Here is a 25895-nt window from a genome sequence, read left to right as displayed (position 1 = left end):
TCCCCCACTCGCACTCTGTCTCTCTCACTCTCAAAAATGAATAAATGTTTAAAAAAAAAAAACTTAAAAAAAAAAAAAAAAAAGCAAATACAGTCTGACCGGAACTTTCCTGACTTAACCAGCTGGACTTTATCACTGGAAACAATTTACATCCTTTTACTTTGGATGAGGGGTTACTTTATACATGTCTTCTATCTTTTTCCTGTTCCTCATGGACTATGAACGTGAACTCTGAAGTCTCCACAGGAGAGCAGGACTGTTTCCCATCATTAACAAGGGAACTCTAAGTGGCCAAAAAGCAATCTTTTATCCACTGCCCTGCCTCTCTCCGGCACCCACTGCAGAGCTCCTAAGCACTGAACAAAATCAACCCAATTAACTGAAGGACTCTTTATAATTCCTTCAAGACTGGTTAGCTCAGCGAACCTAGGTGACAGAACAACAGAACTCCTTTCAACCACCCAGGATGGAGGAATCCAGCTAAGGAATCCAGTTTAGGAAAATCAGTCTCCGGGGCACCTGGGTGGCTCAGTCGGTGGAGTGTCCAACTTAGGCTCAGTTCATGATCTCGTGATTTGTGAGTTCGAGCCCCACATCGGTCTCTGTGCTGACAGCTCAGAGCCTGGAGCCTGCTTCGGATTCTGTGTCTCCCTCTCTCTCTCTCTGTCCCTCCCCCACTCACACTCTGTCTCTCTCTCAAAAATAAATAAACATTAAAAAAAAATTGAAAAAAGGAAAATCAGTCTTTGGGATCCCTCCACTGTCTCCAACTTCAGGTTAAATGGGACAAGCATAATAAAGCAATTATAAATCCATTCATTTAATTTTTACCTCCGTTAAGTTTGGGGAGAAGGTGAAAGTTGAAACCGTCATAAGATGTTAAGAGTTCTGGAATCATGTGTAAGTTTCAATCACCTGGGTTGACCCTGTTTTCCATGGGCACATTCAAAACATTCTACTATCTCGAGATCTGTAAAGGTTCTTTTCCTTTAAACAGAGCAAAACGCTTTCACATCTGCAGTAGTCCCTTGACAATTCATGTGTGCATTAAGCAGAGCAAAAGGAACTGGGGACTGTAGGTATAAATAAACTTGAAGAGCTTTATATTAAAAAGACACCAACTGGCTGGCAGTTCCTAAAAAGTTAAACGTGAAATCACCGTACAACCCAGCAATTCCGCTTCTAGGTAAATATACAAGAGAATCTATAGCAGGGTCTTGAGAAGGTCCTATTCAACCACCAAAAAGTTGGAAGCCACCAAATGCCCATCAACGGATGAACTGGATAAAGAAAACGTGGTGTGGGCACGCAATGGATCATTAGTCCCAAAAAGAAACGAAATTGTGATACATGCTACGACACGATGAAACTTTGAAACATTATACTAAGTGAGGGGCGCCTGGGTGGCTCGTAAACGTTAAAAAAGAAAAAAAAAAGAGACACTAACACCATGTATGTTATCCAGATCCATTTACACATTTACACACATTTTGACAGAGTTGTAATCAATATGAAACGCACATTGTGTTCTGCTTTGCTCTACCCATTTCACATACGCATCTCCAAGTATCGACAATCTACATATTTATCGCTTTCAATGACTACATATGTTCCACCAGGTTGGTATACGGGAGTTTGCTTAGCCACTCCCATATAATTGGACATTTGAGGGGTCTCCCTGCTCGCGATTCGCATATCACAAATGTTACAACGCGGATAACTTTCAGTCTGTTTTTATTTAATCCCTGGCATATTTCTTAGTCCTCTCCCTCAGCTCTCATATGTGCTCACTTAAAACACACAAGAAATGGGGCGCCTGGGTGGCTCAGTCGGTTAAGCATCTGACTTTGGCTCAGGTCATGATCTCACGGTCATGATTTCGAGCCCCGCGTCGGGCTCTGTGCTGACAGCTCGGAGCCTGGAGCCTGTTTCGGATTCTGTGTCTCCCTCTCTCTCTGACCCTCCCCCGTTCATGCTCTGTCTCTCTCTGTCTCAAAAATAAATAAACATTAAAAAAAAACACACGAGAAATGACATGTTGCAAACGTAGTAAGTGAATTGTGGGAAAGTCGGGAAATAGACAAACAAAAAGAAAAACCTCGAACCTCAGCATCCGAAGAGAATCACAGGTAATACCATGATAGATATAACCACGTCAGCCTTATTGCTGTGTGTGTGTGTGCTTTAAAATAAAAAATGGGCTGGGGGGGGGGGGTGGGGAGCGCGCCTGGGTGGCTCCGTCGGTAAAGTGCCTGACCCTTGATTTCAGCTCAGGTTATGATCTCACAGTCTGTAAGTTCGAACCCCACACTGGGTCCTGTGCTGACAGTGGGGAGCCTGCTTGGGATTCTCTCTCTCTCCCTGTCTCTCTATTCCTCCCCCACTTGTGCTCTTTCTCTCTCAAAATAAATGAATAAAACCAATTTAAATAAATAAATAAAATACAAATACAAAATAGGGGGCACCTGGCTGGCCCAGATCAGTGGAACATGTGACTCTTGATCTCAGAGTAGTGAGGTTAAGCCCCATGTTGGGTGTAGAGATTACTTAAAAAGTGAAAAAAATCTTGGGCGCCTGGGTGGCTTAGTTGGTTGAGCGTCTGGCTCTTGATTTCAGCTCAGGTCATAATCTCCCAGTTCGCGTGTCCAAGCCCTGCAGCGGGCATCTCTGCATCTCTCTCTCCCTCTCGCTACCCCTCCCTCCCTCTCTCTCTCTCTCTCTCTCTCTCAAAATAAATAAACTGTAAAACAAAAAAATATTAAAAAATAAAAAAAATGTCAAAACACATAAAATTTAAAAATGGGATTTTTTACATGTTCTTTTCCAATACGTTTTCACCTTATACCATAAACACTTCTCCAAATAATACATATTGACCTACAAGCTATCCTTTTAAATGATCTTAACATTTCTGTCAAAACTCTTCAAAGGTTTGTTTTCAAAGGTGGTAGCCAAAGGCCTCATGTTCTCAGGTTCTGGTCCCAAGCCCTTACCTTTCCTGCGCACGTCCCTTCTCTCCAAAAGTTTCTACGTCCTGGACGAGCCATACTACTACCCACCATTTCCCACCCATGTCCGGAGCCTTCCCTCCTCTGAGGTTTTGCCCACGTGCCCAGGGTGGAAATCTGCCCCATGAATCAGGGCCGGCCTAACCACTCCACCTCCACGAAGCCTTCTGGATTTCCTGGAAGGAGTATCTCGGGATTTTCTGATTTTCCCCAGCACTCTGTGCCCTTCTAGTACTTAGCATCCTCTCTCTTGGATTACGAGTATTTTAACTCCTAGATAATAAACAACCTGCAGCCAAGGACTGTCCCTAACTTATCTTCGTACCCCACACAGCGCCTAGGACATAGGGCTGGTGGTTGGGCAGTACCTAAGTCTTCGTGTAAAATCAAAACAGGTTACTACAAGGGGACGCCTCCTCTAATTATACTACGGATTCAAAGTCTGTGCATCCATGCTCAACCCACTCCCCGTGAATAAAGCCCCCAGGCCTGCCTGTCTCTTCCTCTCCCCAGCTCAGGAAGGCCCGACCTCTCTCTTCTGCTCCCTGCGCCTTGTTATACCCAGTGAGGCAGCGACAGGCATGCTGGGGGTTCAAGCCCCCCTTCATCTTCCACACAAGCCCGTCCACCACTCTTTTTCCTATCCTGGATTTAAGACCAAACGGTGGCAGTCCAGATATTTTGCCGAGGTTTTGACACAGGCTGGCAGGCAGGTCAGACATCACATTGCTGCCCTGTGGTCCGCCGAAAGTGCCCATGAGACCCCGGGGATGAGAAAGCAAGTTTACAGGATGCCGTGACCGAGTAACAGAGAGGCAGGTGGGAAGCAGATGAGCAAGAGGTTGGCATAAAGGCCAGAATGCCGTGATCTTGACAGCTGCTTCGTCGCTGTGCAAAAGAGGGCTAGGGCTCCTGGGCAGGGGCAGGGGGTGGGAGGGTGAAGCGGCCAGGGGGAGATATCTCTGGGAACTGCCTTGCCCAGCCCCTCGGCAGAAGCTGCAGCAAAAGCATCTTTGGGATTTTTCCTCTACGGGGACCACGAGGACTCGCTGGTATTTATATAGACCTTTCGAGTTTCACCCCAACTGCACGGTGTTTTAATGCAGGTCTTTACTCCCCTGTCAGCCCTGAAAGGGGCTGGGGGGACTGTAAAGGGAACTAAGGGCCAGAGGGGGCCAGGCTCGGGCTAGACTCGGTCACCCACAAGGTCCGAGGTGGTCCTAACACCTACACCCAAGACTCTTTTCCTCCTCAATCACCCCACACAGGCTCCTGGCCCTTCGGCATCAGGAACATCCTGAGAGGTTGCACCTGCAGGAAGGACTGTCCTTTTAGCCCCTTTTTGGGGAAGGAAACCATTCAAGGGCAGGCACTGCCCAGGTGTCTGGGCTGATTTTCTGTTTCCTGGGTTGGTTGGGTTATTTTTTAAAGTCTTTGAGACCTTGGGATTCTATGATCTCCTAGGGACCATTTAAACCACATCCATTTGAGGGCGCCTGGGTGGCTCAGTCGGCTGAGCGTCTGACTTTGGCTCAGGTCATGATCTCGCTGTTTGTGAGTTCGAGCCCCATGTAGGGCTCTGTGCTGACAGCTCAGAGCCCGGAGCCTGCCTCGGGTTCTGTGTCTCCCTCTCTCTCTGCCCCTCCCCTGCTCACACTCTGTCTCTCCCTCTCTCTCAAAAATAAATAAACATAAAAAAAATTTTTTTAAACCACACCCATTTGGTATCCGTATGCATTACCCCTCATATCCCACCCCACTCATGAGCTCTGGTAGGAGTCTAACCTCAAGGACAACTATGAGGGATGGGACTGTCCTCCCAGGACTCCCAGGGCGAGGGGGGACCCAGAATCCTGGAGTCTGCTGTGAGAATCCAACCACCCACTTTGGTCAACTCTACATGCTTTTTGGCACCAAAGTTATTCATAAAGACTCTGAGGGCATCATGGGTCCTGATTTACTCCTCCAAGTACATAAAAATAACAATACCGAAAAGAAAGAAAGAAAGAAAGAAAGAAGAAAGAAAGAAGAAAGAAAGAAGAAAGAAAGAAAGAAAGAAAGAAAGAAAGAAATAAAAAAGAAAGAAAAAAGAAAGAAAGAAAGAAAGAAAAAAGAAAGAAGAAAGAAAGAAAGAAAGAAAGAAAGAAAGAAAGAAAGAAAGAAAAAAGAAAACAAGGAGCGGGGCAGGGACAGGAATGGACAGGAAGCACCCCAATCCGGAACCAGCGGCCTCTGATGCCCGCCTCTCTGCCAGACTTGCAAGGATCTCATTGCATCAAAGTCAAACTGGAGGCCTTGCCTCAGTTTCTCTTCCTCCAAAGACAACAGGGCCTCAGCCATATTTCGACAGTGACCACATCCTAGTGCTGGCACAGCTCCTACCAGCCACAAGGTGACAGACTCCCCTTCTGTCTCAGAGACCTCAGCAAGGCCCCACTTCCCCTCCCTGACCCCCAGACTCTTGGCATGTCCCAATACCTCTGGAGAGAGTAAAATGCCACGTTTCCTTCAAGCTCAGAAAGAAGGGGAGGAGGGCACTTTGTGGAAAATTAGATTTTGATAGAAAAAGAAAATTTACCACTTACTTCAAAACCCTAAATGGTTTGGGGAGCACCTGCTAATCTGGGGCACCAAAACCAATAAAGGGCAAAACCAAGGTGTCAAGTTCTACCCCCCGCCCCCGCCCCGGCCCCCGCCACTAAATGGAACACCATCCAAAGCTAGAATCAGACAGTGACATGTATTGTGCCACCCTCAAGGGGGCGACAGTCTGGAGCAACGTGGGCCCCGCAGATCCAGAAGCAGCTCTGACGTGAGGGAGCCAGTTAGTTGGGACCAAGGCTCTACCCACCTCGTGATGTGACTGCAGCCACTGCCACCCGATCTCACTGAGCCTGCTCTCCCATCTGGCAACCAGGAGAGCGAGCCCAGCCTACGTTCCCTCCTAGGGATGCTCTAAACAGCAGAAGATGAGAGGCAAAATTGCTTTAAAGTCTTCACCAGACAGATCAGGTTGAACCAGTTAACGTCACTTAATCCCTTCCTCTTCTACGATTCTTCAGGACAGAAGGTGGCGGTGGGGGGGGGGGGTGGGGAGGGGAAGGAGCCTAGGAAGAGAACGAGCTCTAGCCACGTTATCCCTTGGGAACGTGCACTACTCCGGCGTCAAAGCCTCTGCTTTATTAATGCCAGTCTAAGCCAGTATGGGCACCACCCTGAATAAATGGAGAGGGACACACAGCCGCTTGGAGAAGCTGTGCCGCCCACGGAGACCTAGCTCAGGTGGGACCGTCCCCTGAGAAGTCCCCCGAGTGAGAGCATCGTCGAAATGGGGCTGAGCCCTCACGGACATACCAGAAAGATCTGGGGACTGGGGTCTGCGCGGCCACTGTGGGAGTACAGCTAAAGCGGCAGCACTGAGAGGTCGCGACGGTTGCTTGTGGTTGGAAGATGAACTGGTTTCATTTCTGGAAAGTACCCCTCTCAGATTTGGGAAGCTGGGGGGGGAGGGAAACAAGACAATCGGCTCCCCTAGCTGAGAAGCAACGCCCGTATCACGATGGGGCCTGTGACAAAGCAGCAGGCCTTGGGGGGGGGGGTGCGGAGGGGGGGGGACGGGCACCAGCTGGATGCCTGCGGGAGGGTGGAGTGTCCTGTTTACAGCGCTGTGGGGTATTATCGGCCCATCGCATGTAGCAGCCTCCACAGCCCAACCACCTGGCGAAGCACCCTGGCACGGGGCCAGGCCATTTCACCATGCAGCTGAGCAGCGGCGGAGGCTTGGGTTCTTGGGCAACGGCAAATGGAAAAAACAAAACACAACAGCGCATGCCGGAGATAAGAAGCCTCAGGTGCTATCTTCCAGCGCCACTTGGTTCGGTTTCCCAACTGCTGCATTTGTATGGCTTCGGGGACAGGGGCTCCGAGTGGACAGGGCCAGCGGTCAGGTGTCTGTGCATTGGGGGGAGGGTCCAGGGGGCGGAAAGCAAAGAGCAGACAGGACGCGGGACCGAGAGTGGCCAAGAGGGGCCTGGCGCACCACCACAGACCGGCGGACTCCTCCAGAGTGCCCACGACACGCCAGTCTATAAGCACCAGTGATATGGGAAGTGGGCACGGGGACAAGGATGAAGGAGGACACTGTCTCTGCTGTTCCCTCCTATCCCCTGGCTGGAGATCAGCTCAGGCCTGACCACACCAGCAACCCCCCACCCCAGGAACCCAAAGAAGGATGACGGCTGAAGGGCAAGAGGGGGTCAGGGGAAGGAGGAAGGCAGCAGATGATGCAGGAAGTGAGGCTTTTGTGGCTGTCTTTCTCAACATGGCCAGAGATAGAGCGTGGGGTGGAGGTTTGGCAGCTTGCACGGAGAAACCAGCCGCTGACCAGAGGGTCCCGGCCGGGCATCTGGGCGGGGGATGACTTCACTCATGTTGCTACCTTTGGAGCAACGCAGGAGAAGCTTGGGAAATAAGACAAGGCTCCTCTCCCTCATTCTCTGTTAACGTGAGACCTAGTGGTCCAAAATACCCCAGAAGGACTACAAAAGGGAGAAAGATGGCCAGCGAGGTCGCACACGTGGCCAAAACTCAACAACCAGCTGGTCTCACAAGTGAGCTGGGAGTCACTTTCTCATGTCGCTGGGCTTTGGAGCATTACCAGCACTAGCCTTCTCGCCTCCTCTCTTAAAGAGAGATCACATACTGTAACGGAAGCTGTACCTGCATTGGAGGAAATACGAAAATGCAGGTGAGCAGGAACTGAAAAATAAAAACGATGCGTGTCCCCACTCAGGAGATTGCCACCTGTACGCAACCCTTCCTGAGCTCTCTCCACGCATGTGTGTATGCATCTGTCTTTTTAATAAAAATGAGATCAGAGCATACGTGTTTTCCTACAATCTGCTTCTTGCCGGCAGGCATCTTCCTTCAGAAAGAGGAGCTGGCAGGGCGGGGCAGTCTGGGAAGCTGAGGCCGGGGGGCATAAAGCTGGCCATCAAGGGAGCAGGCCCTGCCCCGTCCCGCCCCCCCCTCCAGGCTGTGATGCGGCCCTTTTGTTGGGGGAGGAGGTGGGGGGGGGATGTGAATCTGGAGAGGAGCAAAGTGAAACAGGGAATCAGAATTTCTAAACACTTCCCCAGGAACAGATTGGCAGCCGGTAGGGGAAGTTCCTTCCAGCAGCTTTATAAGGATTCTTGTTCCATTTCAGTACGTGTGTTGGGATTAAACACTGCAGACAGATCTTGGGAGCAACCTGTATAGTCCAGTGCTGCCGAACTGCTTGCTTAACTCAGGGACATGTGGGTTTTGGAGGGAAGTTGTGGTCAAACTGAAATCCCCAACATGACTGTACAAGAGTTAGAAGCCCTCCTTGGAAAGCCCAAGGAGACCCCAACCATCCCAGATGGGAAAATCAAACCTGGGGCTTTAAACAAAGCTTCTTTCGGCGCCGAGCAAAGAGCTCATTTTCAACCACGACATGGAGAAGCTACAGAAACCAGATCTAAAAAGAAAGAAGGAAACAAGAGTAACATCACATTTCCCTTACCGCGAAGGCTTACCTAAACAGAAAAGAGCGATGAAATTTGTATATGCATGAGAAACCACTCAGCCAGACCCTCAGTGAATTCCTAAGTCCATGGTTAAGTGTGCAACACAAGTGAGAGCATTTCTGGCCGTGTCTGACTTCCCAGCACACAGACCACATCTATGGGAAGCGGGAGAGAAGGGCCAGGAGCAACCCATCTAGAGATGTCACTGTGGGGGGAAAAAATAAGGAAGAGGCTGACTCTTTGTAGCAGCAAGGAGGAAAAGGGTAATCTCAAGTGTGCATGTATGCGTGTGTGTGCGCGTGTGCGCGTACAAAAAGAGTAGACAGCAGTTACTCAGTTATTCGATTCTCAAGAACCCGCAGTTGGAAGAAAAGGAAGTGGCGTGAACTTTTCACCTTTTATCTGAATTCTCTGAAGAGTTCTGCAGGATTTCAACATCCTTAACACAAAATACTAGCAGTTAGTGATTGGATCACGCTTCCCTTTGGGATCTACTTGGACTCTGCACGCGTAGCATAAATAGCACATAGCCTAGCCCTCTCTTACAAACAAAAAAATCCCCACCCACGGTTATTTGGGAGTGAGGAATCTCTGGGCGGCCTATAAACTCGGAGGGCGGGCACAAACCCCTCCGTATTTTCACTTCTCGCAACAATCTGATTCCTATCAAGTCAAGAAGGAATCACAACATCCAGTCAGCTCCCAGGTAGTCTTGTAAGATCAACTGAGGGAAAGGCAGCATCAGAGACTGAGAAGGTTCGTCCACAACAAATCCTACAAGGGGACACCTGTGACTGAAACTCAGTGATTCCCGCTCTGAATGTGTGCACCCCATACTCTCGTGAACTCACCTACAGAACAGGAGGCAGAGTTTCCGGTGTGTTACAGGTGGGGGGTCTGTGACACACCCTCGTGTAAAGAGGAGAACTGATTTCTCCGGGGCCCCACAGACAATGGAGATGCGGATCTTTTTAATCCGGGAGAAGACTTTTGAGGGTATAATTCCCACCCCCGTCCTCCACTGTCCGGCTCCAGTCTCTGACTGGCTGGCTGCTTTGATTGAGGAACGGCTTCCACGGGTTAGAAGAATTCTAGTCCTTTCCCTCGCTAGGAACCAGGGTGATCATACCTGGGTCTCAGGAACACTGTTTTACCCGCTGGGCATCTTGGGCGGGGCCAAGGGGAAGAAAAAGACAATTTAAAAAATGAAGAGATTCCTTTTCTGGTGAGGAGAATGCAAAGTGGGTGAAAGAAAGAAAAGAAATAAGAACTCCAAATCGTCAAAATAATGTCTGCTTTGTGAACAAACTAGGACTTAGTTTTAGTTCCATCCAGCTTGCCTTCTCCCTGATCTCAAGCAAACTGCCGGACAGCAATATCTGTGTAAGCAACTATTATTCAATTTAATATCAGCCCAACTCACGCAAAACACCTAGTCTTCGACGGAATTTGATTCACCCTGTTTTGTTGCCTCCCCCCACTCCCCGCTGACGATTCCAAAACCCAAAAGAATTTTTATTTTTATTTTGGGGGTAGCTGAATGGCTCGGTTGGTTAAGCACCTGACTTTTGATTTTGGCTTAGGTCATGATCCCAGGGTCGTGAGATTGAGCCCCGCATTGGGCTCAATGCTCAATGCTCAGCATGGAGCCTGCTTGGGATGCTTGGGATATTCTCATTCTCTCTTTCTCTCTCTCTCTCCCGCAGAGATATCAATGATAATGTAGAAGAATGGCCTTATTCTCAGGAGCTGCCACTGAGGTTAAGGGTGAAGTGTCACGATGTGCTCGCTTCGGCAGCACATTACTAAAATTGGAAGGGTGAAGTGTCACGATATTTGTAATTTCCAAACAGTTCACAAAAAACAAACAAAACACACATACGGATGCACACGTAAGTCTAGACACACACATACCTAATACATAGAAGGAGAGAAGAGAGATTTGACAATTGTAGCAAAAAGTTATCGGTGCCTCTAGATGAAAGATAAACGGGTGTGCGTGGTGCTTACGATTTTTCTGTAGGTTGGAAATTCTCTGAAATAAAAGTTGTGGGGGAAAAAAAAGGACTGGCTTGATTTGGGAAGACGGAAATTCTGTCCCCTCCTCAGCAAGGATCTAAACCCTTGAACATTTCAATCTTGGCAGGTTGTAGTCAAATTCAATTGGGTCACTGCTCTGGACTTCTAATTTGGGGAAAGGGAAGGTGGGCGAGACGAAACGAAACAGCGAATGAGGCTTAATCTGAGGCAAGGAATTGAAAGATGTAAATCAGTACGAGGTAGAATAAAGATACCCAATGAAGGAGGTAACGTTAAATTAAGAAAGGTCACGTCATCCCGGGAGCAAGACCAAGACCATGGGCAGACTGAAGGGGCTTCTCCAGGTCCAGAGACACAATCGGAAGTGGATATAACCTCAGCGATGCCCAGCTAAGTTACCCCTGGGCATCCATTTGCCACAACTAGCTCTGTCACAGGAATGGAGAAACCAGTGAGATCTTGGAAACATAGGTAAAAGTGGCTAAAGGAAAGGTAGCTTCTAAGGCCTTAGAATTCATCAGTCCTCGGCATGGGTGCAAAAGCGAAGGAAAGCAAACAGACTTTAGTTAGAATAGGAGAGAGTCTAGCTGGATAAAAGGAAGAACCTCCTGGCTCATCATAATTAGATGAGGAGGACTGCCCCCAAGCAGCTCTGGGGAGAGATAACTGTATGCCCCCGGATGTCTCAGGAGTCACCCCCAGAAGGCAGGGAGTGACAGCAGAGGAGTCTGAGCCTCCTCTAGTTTTAGAATTCCCCAACTATTAAAGGGTAAATAAAAGATGGCCGGTGACCGATTCAGCTAAATGGAAAGCTCAGAGCCCACGCTATCATCTGGGGCAAGGTAAGGTAAGTCAAGGGGCAGGGGCGGGGCACAAGTTCACAGATTCAAAGGGAGATTTGGCCGATCAAGACAGCTGTGCTGTGGGCTCCCAGACCAAGCTGGAGCGTATAAACAGTGCTCAGTTTACCTGCAGCTAGCCACAGGCAGAAGGTCTGGTCACATGACCGGGCGAGCAGGCATCAGAGCTCAGAGGGCACATTTGCTTGCTGGCTACACCTCACTAGGTTGGAACCTGTCAGGCTCTCTGCTCTTAACACTGACTCAGGTTCATTTTGCTGGGGGGGGGGGGGGGGGGGTGGCTTTAAGAAGCAATTGCTCAATTATTCAGGACCAGGAAGTTACGGTCACAGGATTTGCTTTGCCTCAGGGTCTAAAACCCTGTTAGGGTCCCTCTGCTCAGCCCTCGCAGCCTTGCAAAGCTGCATGGACCATGCTGTCCTACTTGTGCAAAATCTTCTCTGGTTACAACCATCTCCTTCCGCCAGTTCTACTGCGTCCCCCGGCTGCAAAGAGGAGATACCCAAGAGACTGCTACATCCCACCTAGTGGTTCTCCACCCGGCCTCGGACATTCTGGAACTGACCTAGCCTAACCTCAAATCCCAGGCAAACTCCCAGGCTGTTGCCCTACCGGTGGAAAAACCCCAAAGTGTGCTGGGCAACATTCCAGGACAGCCCCTGCAATGCTGCCCTGATCTCTCCGGTTGTTCAGATGGGAGGCTCAAAGGTTATGCAGTGCCTCCCGGGTAAACCTAGTCTGAAAAGCAAGATTAGATGGACCCTCCAGAAACAGCCTCGAAAGGTATGATGATTTTTTTCCTACCATCAGTGTATGCCCAAGACCACTGATGACTTCAGAGCAGAAGGACGCTTGCCAGGTCACCTCTCTACACGTGCTTGCACAGACGGAGGTGGACGGGGCAATACATGTCACTGGGGGGTAAGTTACGCCACCTTCCCCGTACGCGATGGGCTTTGTGCCTGCTCTTAAATCAAGGGCTGTTAAATAGTATTGGTATCTTCTTTTATAAATCAGGCGAAGAAAAGGTTTAGCCGCCTGAAGCAAAGGAAAATTTGGTCCAGAGAAACCGTTTGGGAGGTTAATTACCAAGACGTCCTATCTGTACCTCTGAGAACTGGAACTGACAGGTGCCCGGGGGGCTCAGTCCATTAAGTGTCTTGACCTCGGCTCAGGTCATGATCTCCAGGTTCGTGATTTCGAGCTCTATGCTGGCTCTATGCTGTCAGCGCGGAACCCACTTCAGATTCTCTGTTCCCCTCTGCCCCTCCCCCACTTGTTCTCGCTAAATACACAAATAAATAAATAAATACTTAAAAAAAAAAAAAAAACAACTGGAACAACAAGGCTCCTTTGCCGCTGTCCCGTCTAAGTAGACAGCTTTTGGCCCCCTTTACACGGCTAAGCTGCACACGACCCAACAGGAATTAGGGGGCGGTCTTCCCCCATCCTCCTGCATCTTGTTCTGACCCTGGATGTCATCCACCTGGCACTTTTTTAGGGGTAGGACAGAGCCGAGAAGAATCGGAGAATAGCGGGGATAGCCCTTATAACTTGATGACCGCCTTAAGGCAAGCAATCTGAGTCCACAGGAGCTGGGGTAATAATACAGCAAATGTTCATGGGTTTATTTCACATAACTGGCTGGAGCCCATGGGGAAAAAAAAAATCCTTTGATGCCCCACTTAACCAGTCTCATGGCTCTAGGGTGGCCACAGGAAGGCCCTGCAGATAAAGGACACGTGCTAAAACTAAATTTTTGCCAAAACTGTACTCTCTGTGTTAAGTAGAGGAAGACTTACTCGCTTACCCCAATTCTGGAAGCTGGGGGGGAGGGGGAATATCGGTTAAGCAACACTGTCAGGAATAATTCAAGGGGTTCAAGGAGCGCAGAGAGCTGTAAAACATGTGGTTTGGGGTTCAAGCAAAGGGGCCAGGAAACAAATGACAGCGTCTGAACTTCTCCCTCTGCTGGCTCAGCGGGATGGTCAGATGCACCCTCTTCGGGTCCTGTGGTTAGTAGGTTTTTGATGACTGAGAGCGAGCCCTCCCTTTGTGTACGAAGTTGTACCTCCTGGGCACTTGGGAAGACACGCCGCACCGAACTGCATAAATGTCCCCCCCACCCCACCCCAGGCTCCTGAGGGTCCACCGGCCACCTGGTGCTCAGTCGAGAAAGCGCTCTGGCCCAGGCCCGTACTCTGGCGTTGCTTTCTATACCAAACCCAACTGTTCTCACCCTCCGATCGCGGACGTAAAAACTCAAAATAGAATCACTCCACGGCTCTGGCGCAAGACAGGCCTCCGGTCTCCTGCACTTTAAGAAACGTAGAGAGCTGACTAAAGAGCAGAGTTAAGAGTGTTTCTTAGAAGAGGAAGCAGTTTTCCCCGAGGAGGTACCTGGACATCATGAGCGTACTCAGTGCACTTCGGCAGACTGCTGCAGTGCTGCTGACCCCCGGGCTGGGCCAGCGCGGGGCACGGACGGGGCTCAGGCACGCCACGGCAGGCACCCGATCGTTCTTGGACTCTGATGGCCCCCTTATCCCGCTCAGGGAGTAAGGACAAGCCGCAGTCTAGTCTCCTGAGGGGTGGCCTACTACAGGGGTCAATACGTGGACCCCAATCCTGCCTCGCCCCCGTGCGCTACGCGGTCACTTTACTTCTCTGGGCTTCAGTTTTGCTGTCTGTTAAATGGGGAGAATAAGAGATGTTATAAGATGGAGGGAAGAGAGCATATATTCTACAGAACTCCTGGTCCAGTCACACTAGTCAAGCGTGTACTCATGTTTTAAACTTTTTATTCGGAAATAATCTCGAGCTCACAGATGCCAGCACACGAACAGCATATGGGACCCCCACATAACCTTTACCCAGATTCACCTTCTGTCAGACCCTGGCCCCACCTGCTTTTGCCATTCGCTTTCTGTCACGTGCACCTTTTCACACGCACACACTTACTCGACACCTACGTGGTCACTCACGCTCCAGACACACACTCATGTTCAGATAAATGCACATACCGTCCTTTGTTGGGTCTTTGGGTGGTGTTCTGTTTGAAAACAAGGACGTATCGGAGGGTGGAAGGTTCGAGATGAAATGGAAGCCAGGGGGCCCTTGCTACTTGGTGGTGGGTCCACTGCTCCTCTCCCTTCTCCCTGCCTCCAATGCAAACAGCTAGGGCTCAAGTGCCCCGGCTTAGGGATGAACTCATATATGGGCAGGGACAAGAAAGAGTACCTGATACAGAAAATGGTCGGTTACTCGTTTCTTTAAACAACAAAAACCACAAAAAAACAACAACAAAGCAGTTATATGAACCATGGAAATAGTTTTATTATACACAATTGTTTTCGATAATATTTGTCATAATGGGATTCTCCCTTATGAAGTTGAGAAGCACTGCAGGTCGGCATACAGCTATCGGAACATTCAAGAATTCTACACAAAATCTAGTTTCGTGCGAGAGGTCAGGAGGGAAGAGCTGCCCGTCACCCTCTCGGGAGAGGCCAGGTGACCTCTGTGAAGCAGGCCAGGCAGTTCTCCGTGACACCAAGCCCCTAGATGATGGAGCTTTCTCCTGAGTTCCAGTCCCCAATATTCCCCTTTACTGCGCGCATGCTGGTCTCATCAAGGCACTACCACATGTCACAGTGACTACTCCCACGTAACCTGAAGCTAGGAGGAGGAGACGCACTCAAATAGAGCGTGGCGGGGAGGGGGGTGCTTTGCACCAGGGATTCCCTCCCTGTAAGGAAGACTAAGCTGTCATCGTGGTACCATGCCACCCGCCCCTGCCCCCCACCGAAGGAACGCACCACCCGCACTTATTCCCAGGTGCTCTGTGGGGTTCCAAGCAGTCACATATAAGAAAGACGCCCTTTCCCATAGGCTCTATCTTAGGGGTCTCTCCCTGACATGGCCCCAAGCTCTCCAGGACTGTGACCCCACAAAGGCAGGAAAACCCTGCCTGCCTCCTGGGTCTATCTGTCCCTGGTTAGCTTCGCATTCCGCGCGGAAATGGTGCCACTATCCTATCACACGTTTAATACACTAACCACCACCTCCCAATGGGCCACACCAAACGGACAGGCGCTGATGGGGTGCCCAAGGAACGAACACGCTTCTTTGCCGTCCCTTTTCCTTTCCAATTCTCTTTGGGTCAACCGAACGAACGAATTTCCACTCCTGGGCTCCAGGCATACACGCAGAAGGGAAACAAAGGCTGGGCGTGTGCGGGGCAGGCAGCAGAGGGTGCCAACCTGGGAGGAAATTCACAATGGGTTCTCCACACAGATGTGGGAAGAGCCCTGAGATCAGGAGCAACAGGGCTTTATTAGTCACGTGGTCTGGGGCAAGTCACTTCCTTTCCGGGCCTCGGTGACTTATCTGCGAAAACAAGTAAATGCCACCTGCACCTACAGGGCTGAAGAAAAAAAAAAAAAAAGGCTAGAGCTACTTATAAGCTCAACTTCCCTGAACAAGACAAAAACTTGTTGGGATTCACCGACTTTGCTTTCCGTGTGAAGTAGCTGCTTTCGTCTTCTCCTGTGAACGCAGAACCACCCAGGTCCGCGGTTCCAGCGAGAAAGAGCCCAGATGCTGCTCTCGGCAGTGAGAGGTACACACGCCACACGGGTGCGCGGCTCATACCGCCTTCTTCACAATCTCTAAATCCAGACTGCGTAATGCCGTGAGAAAGCTCTCTGGTTGCATCCCCTCCGTCTCGCCAAAGGCCATCGAGCTCCACCCTCAACCCCAGTTGGTCTGTCATATCTGATGGGTATGAGTTACAAAGACAATCCCCAGACAGAGGCCGCGTGGCAGGTTTACAGCCAGCTCGCAGGTGTGGGGCAGGGAGCACACGTGTCATGGGCGCCCGTTCTCTCCAAGCCGTGTGGGTGATCAAACACGCACCGAGCACAGAAAACTCTTCAAGGGAAGGCAGTAGTGTGTGGGGTAGGGAGGAGGAGAAGGGAGGTCGAGGTAACAGAAGCTGTCTCTCCTTCCTCTCAATCACAATCTTACTCTGTCCAAAGTTACCCGCCCCCACCCCCCAGCTGGGCAGGTGTATAAAACCATTTTGACTAAGCCGCCGGGCCCATGGTTGGCAACTTGAAAGGCAGAGGAACACAGTCTCCGTGGATGACGGTGCATGTGTCCAGGGCTCGGAGAAGGATGATGGGCATCTCTTTCGAGCATTTCCCCGCTTGCTGGAGGCCTGGGGGGCACAGGAGGAGCGGGATGGTGTCTGGCTTGGGAGAGGGGGACTCCCAGCCTGATCACACCTCTGGGTGAAGCCTGAACCCCGCCCCACCCCCACCCCAGGCCCACAGCCAGTTCTGCTCCCTAGCCTAGAAAGGCCAGCGATTCACACTTTGTTTTTCCGCTTCCCTTTGCTATACATTAGAACACTACTAGGAATGTGGTGTAAATCCACCTGGAATGAAAGGGTACCCAGTATTCATCTTGGTTTCCTTGGCCTGTCACCCATAGCCACTTCTAAGCCTAAATAAAGCCAGGTAGTCTGGCTTTTTTTTTTTTTCACGGAATCATAACAAAATCCTAAACGTTGGCTGTTTTCATGGATCGACCTGGTAACTAATTGCCCAAGCTCACCCTCTGGCTTTAAGTACGAAGGGAAGGGAACCTACAGGCCTAGCAATGACATCCATGGAAATGCCACGTCTTTGCCACCAGCTGGGCTTCAAGCCCAATGACCAGGATGAATAGGAGACCAGTGATTTAAAGAGAGAGAGAACACTAACACTTCGGGGTGGTGGGGGGGGGGGGGGGTTGCCTTGGAAGTAGCTGCAGAGAGGTATTATAAAGGGGGCACAGTGTGTGGGGACCAGAAGTGGGAAAAACCATTTCAAATGAGCCTGGGGGAAGTGTGGCTCACTCTCCCCACCCCTGCTGCCTTTCCAGCAACTCAATCCAACAAGTATTTATTGAACACGACACTCCCCATCTGCCCTGGCCCTCCCTCTGCAAAAACACTCAAATCTGTTCAAGCTGCAGGGTGAGTTCCATTGCACTTGAACTTGAAACATGAGGTGCCTACCTTTTAAAAAGGCAGGCACACAATTTGCAGCACGGGCTGAAGGGCCTAAAGAGATCTGAAAAAGTGAAGAAACACAGCTGACCAGACAGGGCCACACCAATGCCACTTTTGAAAGGGAAGGGAAGAGAGGAGAGTAAACGCTTAATTCAACCTTAGGGAGAATAACACATTGGCCAATTAAAAAAAAACAACAAAAGAACTTACTAGAAATATCCCAGTAATTCTCTAATTAACCCTACCTAACACTAAATATTCCTTTATTCTATGCCTCCTCCTGCCTGGCTTTGTATTTTATTCACTTGTGGACGTGTTAGTAATTTGCTCTTGAAGTCTTATGGTTAATCCTACCTTTGCCTCTTAAGGAGGTGAGACCACAAGGCTCTCGCGCATGTTTTCATTTAGGATCAGATGACAGGGGATTCAGGTAACAGAGCTGGGGGTAGACTGGGCCTGCGCTGATTAACATAGTTCCCTCCACCTCCAAAAGCCACCCTCCACTTGCAAGATAGGGAGTTCAGGGCCCGAGAAGAGGCACCCCAAACTTAGAACTCTGCCCTGCCAAATACTGCCCATTCTCTAAGAAGCCACATTCGGGCAGCCACACAGAAGATTCCACTGCCCCTGATCACAGGCCTGCTGCTTCAGATCAACCAAAACCCCCAGAGGAATCTTCCCAGGCCTCCCCCAGCCTCCCACCCTTTTTATTAGGGAGCCGGAAGTAACAACTGTCCATGCGCAGGCAATGCTGAGCTCAAGGCACTCCATCTAGGGCTCGTGAGCAGGGCAGGGTAAGTGTCTGTCTGCACAGAGCCCAGACTTCAGTTCCAGGTTCCTGGAGCTAAAAGATTCCCTATCATGAGACACTTTGATAGCATTCTTCTCAGTTCGTTAAATCCACCCTTGATTGGCTGTAGCCTTCTGACACAGTGAAAGTGAACCGAGGCTCATTCGGGCCTGAGGACAAACATTTAAAAGACTCCGAGCTGAGCACGCAGCTTTGTAGTGACCCTGAGGAAGAGGTGTGGAGGAGAGAAGCATAGCGCCGGGAAGAGTTTTCAAAACCAGGAGGTTTGGTGGGGACCATGAGCTGGAGGCCTGAGTGCGGGCAGCCGGCGGTAGAGAAACTCCCTCCATACAGCTGTTCCCAAGAACAACGAGCCCTTCACAAGCGCCACACCGCTGGAGAGGAATTGGAGCACGGATAATTTATAACTTCAAATATAATCCAAAACTCTTTTCTCTCAGAGATCAGGATTTGGTTTTGACCTAACAATGTGAATAGATTCGGCTCGTGTTTGGTTAATTCATAACCCTGCAAACCAAATAATGGAGCCCTCTGTGAAGATTCAACTCAGGCAGGGGGAAAAGTGGCCCAAGTCTCCCACTCATCTTTTGGCGGCTTCCACTCCTCCCGGCTCCTGTTCTAGCCACCTCAAAGTGGGGTAAAACTTACTAACAACCCAAGAAGGGATTGTCCACTCTCACTCAACCAACATGCTGGTAGGTACCCACCTTCTCTCTAGATTGGGAAGGAGACACAGGTTTTCCCCTTGCAGCCCCTTGAGAGGGCTCCAAACTGCCTGTAGAATAAGGGTAAGCCCAGGTATGACTAGGAAAGCATTTGAGCAGGTGTCAAACAGCACTTGATAAATGGGATTGTGTCAGCCAGATTGAAACAGCAGACCTGCCCCCACAACATATCACACTTTGAAGTGTGAATCCTTATAGCACAAAGGCTCTATGTGAGAAGCGTACAAACCCAGAGGAGGATGCTTGCTTTGTTTTCCTTTTTTATTTTTTATTTTTTAAAATTTTTTTTTTAACATTTATTTATTTTTGAGACAGAGAGAGACAGAGCATGAACGGGGGAGGGGCAGAGAGAGAGGGAGACACAGAATCCGAAGCAGGCTCCAGGCTCTGAGCTGTCAGCCCAGAGCCCGACGCGGGGCTCGAACCCACGGACCGCGAGATCATGACCTGAGCCGAAGTCGGACACTTAACCGACCGAGCCACCCAGGCGCCCCTGTTTTCCTTTTTTAAAAAGTAATCTCTACACCCAACGTGGGGCTCGATGTCACAGCCCAGAGATCAAGAGTCACACGCTCCACCAACTGAGCCAGCCAGGAGCCCCGAGGACGCCTGATTTCTAACACTTCCATTAAGACCAGGGAATACACTGAGTGATGTATAGAATGGGTGTACCATCTTGTACAGCTGAAACTAATATAACGCTGTATGTTAATTACACTTTCATGAGAAAAAGAGTAAGATCAAGGAAGAGCGTGGCCGTGGTGCCCATGACACCGTTCGATATAACGTAGCCAAAAATACGGGTAAAGTGTTCTCTGCTATTAAAGCCCCCCAACTACTTTGGCAAAACTCATGTGGCCACCGCAACTGGAAGTTTTCCGGTCCCACCCCAAATTTTCTGGAGATCTGGCTGCACTTGGAACCAGAGAGAATCATGTCCTGTTACCATCACACCCCACTTTTGTTCTCACCCCTCCTCCACTGACCTCAGATGGTTTAAAGTATCCTAGCTCTACGTTACGTGAGCGGGGAACTTCCCATATACATAATCCTTAGCGATCCAAAACACCAAAGAGCACTTGGACCCACACTCCTTTGCGTACCAGAGGGATAAAGCAGTGAGGCAACCGTGGCCCCCAAATTTCAAGGATGCCGTCACCGGTGATATAATTTAAGAGAGACTTCCAGCAGTGCGTTTTGCTGACCGTGTGCCTGGTGTGGGCAAAGCTGTCAAAAGCAAGTAAGCAGCATCAGGCTAAGCGGTGTTTAACGCTTCCCAGACAGAAGCTGCCTCCATCACAGAGTTTTCAAGAACAGCTGGAGCTCTTGAAGGATTTAAAAGTGCACCCCCAGGCTTCATTATAGCAAGGTGGTTCCTTGGCATAGAAGAATTGGGATTGCTTCTGGTACCAGGGTCCAGAAGGACCAGGAATTGATGAGGGCTGTCTCTCAAGGTCCCTAATAAGGGACCTCCTTTATGTGGTTCCAGACCTATCTAAACACCCATCCCCCAAGGACTAAGTTTCCAAAGCACTGCAAGGAAAGGAGTTTAATAATTACCGATAGCATTGCTAATAACAATGCGGCCTTATATTCACTGAAACGGCCATCCAGGAGAACCAAGTGGACATTTGAAGTAAACCCATCCTACGTCCCCGTGGGGAAGCCAGCATTTTAGGGCGGCCATGACTACCGCCGGCCGTCAGCGGTCTGTTCAGAAAGAGAAAAGGTGTGGAGAAAAATCCCAAACAGGAGATAAACCTCAAGTAATTTCCAATGGAGTTGAAATGCGTTCACTGCAGTTGTTTCCGATGGGGGTACGAAGGGAGGGGGTACACATTTGCCTAACAGTCAAGCTTTTATGTAAATCCAAATTAGTTTATGTCCACTGAACACATGCCACCTGAAGACAGCGGCGGGGCGGGTGGGCAGTGGAGGGTAGATAGCCTCCATTCACACGTGCTGATCTCCCACAAAGACTGAGAACTGACTAGAGGCAGATGACCACCCCCCCTTTTCTTTTCGCCTAAAATAGGAGTGGGAATATAGGCTTGTTACCTTTCTTTACCCTCTTAGAATTTTCTGAGAAAGTATACGCTACACGTATTGAAATTGATCTTTATACAGGAATAATGGTAAGGAACATTGTCTAAGACAAAGGTATCCCAACTTTTCCTACAAAGCGCTATGATAGTAAATATTTTAAGCTTTGTGAGCCTTATGGTCTCGATCACAACTAGTCAACTCTGTCACCATGGTGCAAAAACAGCCACAGACAACACTAAAGAAAGGAGCATGGCTGTGTTCCAATAAAACTTTATTTACAAAAACAGGCAGAGGCCTGGATCTGGCTGCAGGCCATAATTGCCAACCCTTGGTTGAAGAAGGTTCTGATGGGCACAGGAGGTACACAGGCAACACTTGGCTCCCCCAGCACCTAGCTGGCCCCAGTAATTCTTCTCCACTAGAGAAGAATTTGCAAAGCTGGATTAAACATTATCTTCATTCTAGAGATATGAAGACAGAGACACTAAGCAGGATAGGGAAGACTGAAACCCAGAACAATTCACCTCCTAGTCCCATTTGGTCCATCAGTGGTCCTGGAAGAACATAAAAGTTAGCAGCCTCCAGTTGACATGAGAAGCAAATGAGAATTTAATTAGAGGGGGAACTGCCATAAGAAATGTATCTTGGGTTGCTATTCCCCACTGGTTGATCTTAGCTTTCTTAGAGTTGACCTTCATTTTCCTCAGGGCTTTCTTTTGCCTTCCGCACTGCTAGCCCAGGCTCAGAAAAGAATGAAGCCGTTCCTCACTTTATGAAGACATTCCTTATGGATGAATGGCCACAGAAGGTAAATCCGTTCTTTACACCGTCACCCTGTGTTACAAGGTCTAACATATCTCGTCAGGAACACAACGGGGTGTGTGGGAGAGAGATAACTGCACAGCCCTGAACGCTACGTCGCCTCGAGATGGGAAACAAACAGTGATGACACCTGACTATCCCTGAAACCCAGTCCCAGCTCACGGGCCCGTTTTCAACAGTTGGGTTCCAGAGCCCTGTTTAGAAAGCTCATTTTAAAAGATGAGGGAATACAAGTGCAGGAGGAGGCCCTGAAATTCTGAAACCTGCAGTACTGGTTCCAGACCAATATAGGTTTGCTCTTTGAAGCCTGAAAGGCAATGGGTTTTGGCCAACACTGCTCTCACCTTGGCTAGGTGGAGAGAAGGGTGACGATCAGCAGCGGCAAACACGGATGGCACCTTCTGCTAGTAAATGGCAGAGCCTGGATCGTAAATGCAGGAATTCTGGCACCCAAAGCCAGGAGGATTCTCTTAAGGGTTTATGAATGCAAGGCGTTTCCTCCTATCACACATACCCTACTGGCCTAGAGGAAACCATTCCTGCCACTTCTCAAGTGCAAGATATGGAAACAATCTGAATGCACATAGACGGTAAAGTTAACACGTAGAAGACCTAATGTGCTCCTAAACCAAAGGCCATACACGTTTCCCTTAACGTCTACTCACAAAGAAGTCCACAGGCCCAGACCGCTCCTTCCTTCTACCTTTCCTCTGTCCTGCCTCGCTGAAAATCTATCCATAATCCCACTAGATACCAGATAATTGCCTCATGAATGCCTCTGGGGTACGAACAGGTGCAGAATTTACCCATCAGCCCAAATCCATACACAAGAAGCCACTCAACGCGCCCGAAACCACGCAAAAAGTTATGCAGAACTCTAGCTTCCTATGGTTTTTACCAGGATCTTAGGGCCCGTGGCCTTATAGAAAGAGGCCATGTAAAGAACCCAGGTATCCAAACCTACACTCTTCTTTCCACAGCATCCACCAGTGCTTGTGCCTTCAGTGTTAGTTCTGTGGTAGACACAAAATGACTGCTCTTAAAATACGATCGCTACCAGATTTCCAGCTACTGCATAGGCAGGCTTTCTGTTGATTTCTACTAAAAGCGACTAAGGCTCTGGTGCTCGCTGTTCTACTAACTTCCCTGGACTCCAGGGAAGTCCAAACAAAACCAACAGGTTTGTAACCTTGTGGTTTGCTTTATGGCTCAAGATAGGCATGAGTTTGGGCATTGCCCTGCTCTACGCTACCAGATTCTAGGCATACTTTTTACTAGTTGGTCGCCATCTTGCTGCCCGATTTGCCCAAGTTTTCTGTGTTCCAAGATGCAGTGTTAACATTCACACTGCCCATCCAAAGAGACTTGGACTTTCAACTTCAGAGACCCTCTTAATCCCGTTCCTATCTAGAAAGGCACTGTAGCAACTATAATTTCAGGAGGGGGGAGTGTGGCGATGAGGCTTAGTAATCACAAAAAGCTCAAGAAACTCTGGTGTAGAGAATGTCATTAACCATTAGATGGCAGAGACCATGACTCCTGTACGTTTGGTAGACTCTGAGGCTTTGGAAGTGTGCAGTGATCTTTTTCACATCTGGTGTGAATCAAGTGCAAGCCTCACTTTCCACTTATTGCCAACCTCCTCATGTCAGTGGGTTCCTTTCCCCATTCCTAACTGCCTGCCTTTGTGGGGGATCCATCACAGCTTTGAGTGTGAAAGCAAGGTTAACCTTGCTCCTCCCTAGCTTCCCCACACCCACCACACCAAGCTGCTCTTAAGACACCGTCTCAGTGCTGTTCAGAAAATGGGGGTATTTGCCACAGTGTACTTGACTGTAGCCCTCACCCCACTGCCACGTTGGCTGGCAATGCCTGGGACAAAAACAGCCTTGGTGGGGGTAGGAGGGAATGGCAGGGGGCAAACTGCCCAGGCTCTACACACACACACACACACACACACACACACACACACACACACACGATGCTTGGAATGAGACAGCCATATTAAGCAGCTCAATGATCTGGGAGCATACAACTTGTGGGCCACACCAAGAGGAATGTAGGGAAATCGGAGCGGAGCGTTTGTACCGTAGTGAACGCCGTTAAACTAACTTATTCCAACGGCTCGGATGAAATCAGCTCCGGGAGGTGGCATAAAGGGAAGTGCACGTGAAGGGCTGGGGAAAGGAACTCCAGAGCTGTGGAGCGGGATGCCGGGGCCAAACTCAAGTTGGAGAAGTAACACATGGCTCCACGGGGCTCTCCTCCATGCCCCTCCCCCTCCCGGTGCAGACGTCCAGCGCCCACCGGCTCCTCGCTCCAGCGCCAGCCTGCACAGGGAGCCCCCTTCACGCGCCACTCATTCCTTCCTCACACCTCGCTGCCACCCCTGCGTCTTCCACTCACCCCCACACGACACCTCTGCCCACTTTTCGGTTACGCCCCCAAAGCCAGCCTCCGTCTGCCATGTCCCTCCCCTCACCTCCCGGCCCCGACTCCCCGCACACTCCGTCCCAGCGGTGGACCCAGCGTTCACCGCTCCTCGCTCTCGCCGCCCTCGCAGACTTTGCGCGACCCCCTTTCTCGCCCCTCGCCCCCGTCCACTTCCCCCTCACGCTTCTCCCCACACCCCTCCCCCCCGTCACGCGCCCCCCCTCCCCCAACGACTCCTCCCCCCGGTACCCGCTCCAGGCCCGGCTCACCTGCGCGGCCACCCCCGTCCCGGCGCTGGTGCGGCTGCTGCAGCTGGAAGGGGACCGTGGCCCTGAGCGGCTGCAGCCCAGCCCGGGGGGAGCCGACGGGGGCTGGGGGAGAGCAACCCCGCCGGAGCCCCCCGGCCCCTCCGCGCCCCGGCCCCCAGGGACCTCCGCCTCTGCCGCCCGCTGCGGCCCCCGCCATCGCCCGCCCGACAGCCTGCCTGCCTCGGCCCCACAGCGAGCCCCACACAGCCCCCCAACCCCCGCTGCGGCCGCTTATCTGCCCTGCGGGGCGGAGACCGGCCCCCTCAGCCCAGAGCTCTCATTGGCCCGCATACCCCCAGACCCCTCCTCCCAACCAATTCGCGGCTTGTTCTTCCCTTTCTAGTGGATGATTGGTCGATATGCCTAGCGATCCAACCCTAGACCCCACCCTCATCCCACCCCCTCCCGCTTTCCTCTGCCCGAGGGGCCGCTGATTGGTCCATCCGGAAGAGGGCTGGTTCTCCAGTGCCACCAATGAGAAGACGCAGAAAAGGGGAGCGTCACACCCAGTCCCAGGTAGTATGCAAATACTCTGTCACGTGACGTCAGGCTAAGCGGGGGCGGGGCCGGGTGTAAGATGGAATCAAATACTAGTAAAATCATTATGGGGGGTAGGGAGGAGTGTCAAACTTCCAGTAATTGTGCCCGGCAAGCACCAAGAAAGCGATAAGTTCAAAAAGCATTACTTTTGATTTAACCTAAAAATGTGAGTTTTGAGTCCTCATAGGATCTCAGTGCTGCTTGCAAGCTCCAAAGTAAGATTCTACACATTAATACAAAGTTTGCATATATTTGCGTGCGATTTGCATTATCTTCGTGAACTTAATGGCTACCGTGCCTCATGTGACACCCACATTTGTCTTTCTCCACGTTTCCAAGTCCCTAGCTGGTGTGGGTCCAACCCAAAAAAAAAAAAAAAAAAAAAAAAAGCAGCTGCTAGCCTGTAAATTATATTGAGACTGAAAAGGAGCTGGGAATTTCCCTTCAGAGCCGTCCATTCCAAGTCTAACTCAGCAGAGTGGAAGGAACAAAGTGAGAAACTTGCCCAAATTTGCACAGTGACTCCATTAGCAAATCCTGGTCTTCCCAGTTTTATGCTCTCTGACCTACAAGTCAAAATGAGATGAGACGGTCCCCGAAGACGATGCGTGCTTTTGTAAAAATCAATGCTATAATATATATGAGGATATTTGGGAAGGAAACGGCACTTAAGTTACTATTAAAAACTATTACTC

General features: G+C 50.1%; 1 protein-coding gene across 1 annotated transcript in view; it reads right to left on the bottom strand.

Moving 5' to 3' along the window:
- The window catches only part of FAM117A (family with sequence similarity 117 member A), a 43722-nt gene extending 18846 nt beyond the window's left edge, over nt 1-24876 (bottom strand). The window contains exon 1 of the mRNA XM_060646340.3: nt 24622-24876. Coding sequence (XP_060502323.1) covers nt 24622-24817 — 196 coding nt within the window. The 5' untranslated portion in view covers nt 24818-24876. The remainder of the gene's footprint in view (nt 1-24621) is intronic.
- Nucleotides 24877-25895: the final 1019 nt, after the last annotated feature.

The sequence above is a fragment of the Panthera onca genome, chromosome E1, assembly GCF_046562875.1.
Source record: "Panthera onca isolate mPanOnc1 chromosome E1, mPanOnc1 haplotype 2, whole genome shotgun sequence".
Classification (NCBI taxonomy): Eukaryota; Metazoa; Chordata; class Mammalia; order Carnivora; family Felidae; genus Panthera; species Panthera onca.
Note: the sequence above shows the minus strand (reverse complement) of the source record. Positions and strands in the feature narration are given on the sequence as shown.